General features: G+C 40.8%; 1 protein-coding gene across 1 annotated transcript in view; it reads left to right on the top strand.

Moving 5' to 3' along the window:
- LOC106883177 (uncharacterized) overlaps positions 1-7,500 on the top strand; it is a 114,984-nt gene that overhangs the window by 12,754 nt on the left and 94,730 nt on the right. Inside the window, exons 2-4 of the mRNA XM_089343420.1 lie at positions 1,636-1,755; positions 3,189-3,308; positions 5,055-5,165. Coding sequence (XP_089199546.1) covers positions 1,636-1,755; positions 3,189-3,308; positions 5,055-5,165 — 351 coding nt within the window. The remainder of the gene's footprint in view (positions 1-1,635; positions 1,756-3,188; positions 3,309-5,054; positions 5,166-7,500) is intronic.

Raw genomic sequence — 7,500 nt, 5'->3', positions numbered from 1 at the left:
ACCAGATCCACTCACAAGACTTTGGTTGGTTTGAGGCTTTAGTAGAAGACACTTGTCCAAGCTGCCACACAGTGGGACTGAACCCAGAACCTTGTGGTTGGGAAGCAAACTTCTTACTACCCAACTATGACTGCACCTATTTGTTTCTTATTTTGTTTCATTCTTCTTTTTTTTTTTTTGCTAATGTTGCTAATTCAAAATAATTTGACAATCAATCCATCACCCCCCAACTCTCAATTCATCCCACCCTCCCATCTCACTTTCTTTCTTTCTTAAACCCTTGCCATCCCTCCCCCCCAACTCTGCCGCCTCTCCTAGCCCCTTTGAACAGTGCCACTTGACAGTGTCCATCAAAACACACGACTGAAGGCTGCTTAGGGCAGCACATTGCTCTGTCACAGATGCACTGTGCACTTAGGCCACTGTAAGCATGTTTTCATTCCATTTGACATTTGTTTATTATTGTCAGTGAAGCTTTGAAGGTTGTGTGGTAGATTCATGACAGTGTGTGAGAGAGAGAGACAGACAGACAGACAGACAGAGACAGGCAGGCAGAGAGGAAGACAGAGCAAGACAGCTGCATCATCAGCACTTTTACTGTCACCACTTCGGCTGCTACTTAATAAATGCCATGCTGGCATTATTAACAATCAGATTTGCATATCAGCATAATCCCAGCAGACATCCTCCTTCATTTTGTAACAATCTTTTATTATCTTTCTTTTACTTTTTTTTTTCAATCACTGGAATGTGGTCATGCTGGAGCACTGACTTGCAAATGTTTTTTTTTTGGGGGGGGGGGGGGGGGTTCTGTTAATCAAGAAAATCAACTGCAAGTACTTTTGTCTTTTTTTTTTTTTAGTGTCTTTTATATAATACCATCAACCAGCACTTTTTATGTAGCACCATCATCACCAGTGCTTTATACATGGCACTAACACCAGTATCAATTCTGCTGTGGTGGACAGTGGTGTACCATTTATCTCTTTCCTTCGATAAGGAAAAACATTGTCATGAAGATGAGTTACACCCTCAAGTTACAGAAGGATGAATATAAGAGAAAAGTTATTGAAGTGCTATTATAGTTGTTCTTTAACCCTTTTGTTACTGTATTTATTTTGAGATGCTCTGTGTTTCTTTCAATTATTTTAACTATAACAAAGAATTTAGTAAAATAACTTAGTTATCATTAAACTAGTGTTAGGAACATAAATTGTGACTAAGGTTTGGTGGAAGATTTTAATTCCAAATACATGAAAACAACACATTTGTACTACAGAGCCAGAGGTTGTTTCAGCCGGGTTGGTATCGAAAGGGTTAAGAATTGTTTCTCTGTTATATATTTTAACCCTTTTGTTACCATATTTCTGTTGAGATGCTCTGTGTTTCTTTCAATTAATTTTAAATATAACAAAAATTTAGTAAAATAACTTTGTTATCATTAAGCTAGTGTTAGGAACATAAATTGTGACTAAGGTTTGGTGGAAGATTTTAATTCAGAACTTTTGAAAGCAAGACATTTGTACTACAGAGCCAGAAGCAGTTTCAGCCGGGTTGGTATCGAAAGGGTTAAACCTTAACCTATATCAACATTCTCACCAGTAACCAATCTACTTCTTGCTTTCTTTGTTACAGTGATTTGTGGCTTACATGATGCATATGGATGTAAGCATCATGAGGTTTTGATTTTTTCCACTCTTGTAAAGGATGGTGGATTTGAAATTTGTTACAGGAACAAACTTATGCTTTTTAAAAGTAAGTAAATACTTCACTTGCAAACCTCTCTCTTTTTATGTTTGTCTCTTTGTTGGCATTCATGTTTTGAACATGCACTTTATGTACAGCTGAAAAGTAGTTCGTTTTGAATTACATCAATAATTCCATGGTGAATCACTGTCATCATCATCATCATCATCATCATCATCATCATCCTTTTAATGTCCATTTTCCATGTTGAAATTTGCTGATGTGGCTGATGACAGCACCGCCTGACTGGCACCCATGCCAGTTGAATGTTAAAAGCACCATCCGAGCATGATCATTTCCAGGGCCGCTGACTGGCTCCCATGCTGGTGGCACATAAAAAGCACCATTCGAGCGTGACCATTACCAGTGTCGCCTTACTGGCACTTAAGCCGGTGGCACATGAAAAACAACATTCGGGTGAGGTCGTTGCCAGTGCCGCTGGACTGGCTCCTGTGCTGTTGGCACATAAAAAACACTACTGTCTGTTTCGGTATGGTTTCTGCTACTGGATGCTCTTCTTAACACCAACCATCTTATATGAAATGATACAACTATTGGAGGCACAATGGGCCAGTGGTTAGGGCAGCGGACTCGTGGTCATAGGATTGCGGTTTCGATTCCCAGACCGGGCGTTGTGAGTGTTTATTGAGCAAAAACACCTAAAGCTCCATGAGGCTCCAGCAGGAGATGGTGGTGAACCCTGCTGTACTCTTTCCCCACAACTTTCTCTCACTCTTTCTTCCTGTTTCTGTTGTGCCTGTAATTCAAAGGGTCAGCCTTGTCACACACTGTGTCACACTGAATATCCCTGAGAACTACGTTAAGGGTACACGTGTCTGTGGAGTGCTCAGCCACTTGCACGTTAATTTCACGAGCAGGCTGTTCCGTTGATCGGATCAACTGGAACCCTCGTCGTCGTAAGCGACGGAGTGCCAGCAGCAGATACAACTATTACATGTGTATACATACATCTATTTGTGTGTGTGTGTGTGACTTATCCAACACATGACAATCAGTGTTGGTTTGTTTCCATCCCTGTAACTTAGCAGTTCAGCAAAAAGGACCAATAGAATGAGCACCGAGCTTAGCCCTTTAGCATTCAGATTATTCTGTCAAATGTAATGCTTATTTATTCACACCTCTGAGAATTTGATGATATGATTGTTTATTTAGAATGACATGACATTGTAGTGTAGGTATGAGAGGTCAGATCTAATTGATTTGAACATCCAATAAAGATAGAATATTTGGGCCAGATATAACCAGCTTAAATGCTAATGGGTTAAAATATAAGTCCTGAGGTCAGTTCATTCAATTAAGCTCTTCTATGTAGTACCCTAGCATGGCCTCAGTCCAAAGATGGAAATAAATGAGTAAGAAAGTGTGTGTGTGTGTGTATGATCATAGAATCCATTAATGTTTGTCTTTATCTTCTTTTACAGCTGAATTGACTTGCAATTACAAGGATATGAAATACAAGGAAGGGGACACTATTGTTGATGGCTGTAAAGTATGTTACTGTACAGAACATAAAACGATGCCTTGCGTTACAATGTGTAAAGGTAACATTTTAAAAGATTAACAAAACTCCATTCATCCATCTTTTCTGCCCCAATATTTCTGGGAGGGTCATTATAGGATGAGTCCACAGGTACCTCCTCTGTAAGACCCTATCAAAAGCAAAAATTTCTTGCAGGATTCTCAAGCATGACCAACTGAGACAATGGATATCCTCCAACCATCTCATTCTTGGTCCACCCCTAAGTCTTTTGCCAGTTGGTTCAGCTTGAAGAATTTGTCTTGCGGTTCTTCCCAGCAACATTCTAATCACATATGTCCATAGTACCTTAGCTGTGACCTCTCTATGCGGAGAAGTAGTGACACAGCCTGGAAAGAACCCCTGATCTCTGAGCTAACATTATTCCAGAAATACTGTGAAAGAATCCTATTTCGGTTTGCTTTGTACTTGTGATTGTATTCATTTGGTCATCACCCAATGTTGTATGTCCCTCGGAAGGCTCGCAGAGATAACACAACGAGTTGTACAATTTAATTATTACATTTATTATTCAATTACATACAAAGAACGCACTCACCCAATGTTCGTTATAAATAAACAAAAGTCATGTCCGCCATATCTATCAATGACATTTTACTACCCCAGTCACACAAGACAACAACAATGAAACAATGAACTCAGACGAACCACAGTGACACACGGAACGTCAGACGAATAACATATCCAACAGTCCATATAACACCCAACCTAAATGTACAATACTTTCTGCCAATTAAGAAAACTCAGAAAAATCTATCAGTTCTTGATTGTATTTCACCCAATGAAGCACCCACAGACAACTGCTGTTGAGCGGTAAGTAGCTTGCTTACCAACCACATGGTTCCGGGTTCAGTCCCATTGCGTGGCACCTTGGGGAAGTGTTTTCTGCTATAGCCTCGGGCCGACCAAAGCCTTGTGAGTGGATTTGGTAGACGGAAACTGAAAGAAGCCCGTCATATATAGTATATATATATATATATATATATATATATATATATATATGTATGTGTTTGTGTGTCTGTGTTTGTTCCCCCAACATCGCTTGACAACCGATGCTGGTGTGTTTATGTCCCTGTAACTTAGCAGTTCAGCAAAAGAGACCGATAGAATAAGTACTAGGCTTACAAAGAATAAGTCCTGGGGTCGATTTGCTTGACTAAAGGCGGTGCTCCAGCATGGCCACAGTCAAAAGACTGAAACAAGTAAAAGAGTATATACTTAATGCATATGCTTCATGTATTTTCTGGTGACTGCAATAGTGTGGTGGAGTATATACACTCTGAAAGTGCCAGGTGTTAAAACACCTCAGAGTCATGGACAGGTGAGATGACTCACCTCCAATCTCAATGGGGACTGATGGACACCAGTGTTTTGCCATTTTTGTGGCTTGTCAACACCGGGTATATGTTGACAACAGGAAGAGCATCCAGCTGTAGAAAATCCATCTGAACGAATCCCTTCCAACCCACACAAGCATAGAAAAGCAGGTGTTAGATAATGATTGTGCGTGGGTGTTTGTACCTTTATCTAGATGTATGATAATTGGAAATAAACACTTGCACCGCCAAATTCCATCCAACCCATGCAAGTATGGATAAACAGATTTTAAATGACGCTGACTCTCACACACACACACACACACACACACACACACACACACACACACACACACGTATTTTTTAAAATTATTGAATTCTTACTGGTATGGAAGTAACAGTTTATTCTCATTGAGTTTTTATTTTACTTTCAGGAGAAAATGAAAAGGCTGTCATGATACCCAAACGAATGAGTGGTGTTGGTCCTGAAAATATATGTTGTGCAGAATTTGGCCATAAGGTATTGTGCAATCCCCTTAAAAAAGGTGAGTGTGAATCCTTGTGTTTGTCTTTCATATATATGTGTGTGTGTATGCGTGCACATGCACGCGCACATTGAATCACACACACTTACCTTCAGAGTATATAAGTATTGCTGCTTGTTTGTATGTTTGTATTTCTGTTTATATGATATATATATATATATATATGGGGCAAGCGAAAGTGAAATCGTGATGGCACCTGTGCCCAGCGTTGCCTTTCTGGCACTTGTGCCCATGGCATGTGTAAGGACTTTCGAGCGAGATCGTTGCCAGTGCCCCTGGACTGGCTCTTGTGCGGGTGGCACATAAAATACACCATTTTGAGCGTGGCCATTGCCAGTACCGCCTGACTGGCCTTCGTGCCGATGGCACGTAAAAGCACCCACTACACTCTCGGAGTGGTTGGCATTAGGAAGGGCTTCCAGCTGTAGAAACTCTGCCAAATCAGATTGGTGCCTGGTGTCGCCTCCTAGTCCACCAGTCCTCAATCAAATCGTCCAACCCATGCTAGCATGGAAAGTGGATGTTAAACGACAACGACGATGATGATGATGATGATATATAAAAATACCTAAATCTCCACAAAGCTCCAGCAGGGGATGGTGGCGAACCCTGCTGTACTCTTTCACCACAACTTTTTATCACCCTTTCTTCCTATTTCTGTTGTGCATGTAATTTAAAGGGTCAGCCTTGTCACACTGTGTCACGCTGAATATCCCCGAGAACTACCTTAAGGGTACACGTGTCTGTGGAGTGCTCAGCCACTTGCACGTTAATTTCACGAGTAGCAGGCTGTTCCGTTGATCGGATCAACTGGAACCCTCGACGTCGTAACCGACAGAGTGCCACCACCACCACCACCACCACTTTAACCTGTTATAGATACATAGAAGAGCTTCAAATAAAGGTGTGAATGCAGAAGGATTTGTTAGGAAATAATTGGAATGGCCACTATTATTTGTACCTTAAGAAGGTATTACATAACTTTTGTTTGCAATTAAGAATAAGGACACTTCGTTTATTAAAGCAACTGCTGCATTGCATAACAGATAAGGTTTCTGGGTACTTTTTGGTTATCTCACCCCCACCCACCCCCCAATAAAAATTGGGTTACCTCCCCTGTTATCTTCCTAAACTAAAAAAAATTGTTTAACCCTCAATAAAACAAAAACAGAATGAAAAATTAATAAACATGAAAACTGAAAAAATTTCTGTGATGCAGAGACCACATTTGTTGTTATAACCTTTATACAGTTTGGTATGGGTAATGGTGAACCATTTTAAATTGTATAGAACTAATGAATGAAATGAGAAATAAGGAAGGTTTCTAGCAATGCAGGAAGTTTTAAAAACCTTAATGTTTCAGGTGAAAACGCCCATCTTCAGAAGAATACTGTAAAAAAAAAAATGTGTATTTACATAGGTCCTGCTATTTTCAATAGCCTGGTATTTGAATTAACAGCAGCAGTAACTGTCTGTAAATGGTTTGATAGTTGTCGTAGAGACTCTAGTCTCTCTCTATCACCTTTCAACAGCATTATATATGAAGAGACGTTAGAACAATTCAACAACATAATAAAATTAAGTTTTATTTTTGATGATGCTTGGTTATACAAATCCTGTGTCACTCAGCTTAGCAGCCGCTGATTAAGTTGTAATTAGGTATTGGAAGGTTAAGGGCTTCCTTGATGCCTGCCAGAGAAGCAAGTAGCTATCACCATCGAAGGCATCAAGGTAAAGAGTGCTTTGTTGAGGAGCGAGGAGTTGTCACGTAGAAGGTCTGTCCTCAACTCACTGAGAAAGTGAAACTCACTGTTTAAGTACGAGTTTTACTACGCATGCGCACTCGAGGGGCTTCCGGTGGTGAAATCCCTTGCGCATGCGCAGAATAGTACTTCCTCAATGGCGGCTATAATTTCGCGCCACTACATGTCCAACTCTTGGTGTAGGAGTTAGCAGCAGCAACTCTCCAAACGTTGGTGTATTTGGTGTCACAGATGTCATGTTGGGGACAGCCGTGTGAAGATTGGCTGTCCGTTGGCGGCAGTAGTGAGTGACGGTGTTGATGACATATGTTAGGATGCTGGTAATGGTCACCACCACATAGAGAGTGTAGTGGCGCGAAATTATAGCCGCCATTGAGGAAGTACTATTCTGCGCATGCGCAAGGTACTTCACCACTGGAAGCCCCTCGAGTGCGCATGCGTAGTAAAACTGGTACTTAAACAGTGAGTTTCACTTTCTTAGGCAGTTGAGCGACAGACCTTCTACGTGACAACACCTCACTCCTCCACAAAGCACTCTTCACCTTGATGCCTTCGATGGTGATAGCTACTTG

Source organism: Octopus bimaculoides, chromosome 27 (assembly GCF_046866305.1).
Source record: "Octopus bimaculoides isolate indiv1 chromosome 27, ASM4686630v1, whole genome shotgun sequence".
Classification (NCBI taxonomy): Eukaryota; Metazoa; Mollusca; class Cephalopoda; order Octopoda; family Octopodidae; genus Octopus; species Octopus bimaculoides.
Note: the sequence above shows the minus strand (reverse complement) of the source record. Positions and strands in the feature narration are given on the sequence as shown.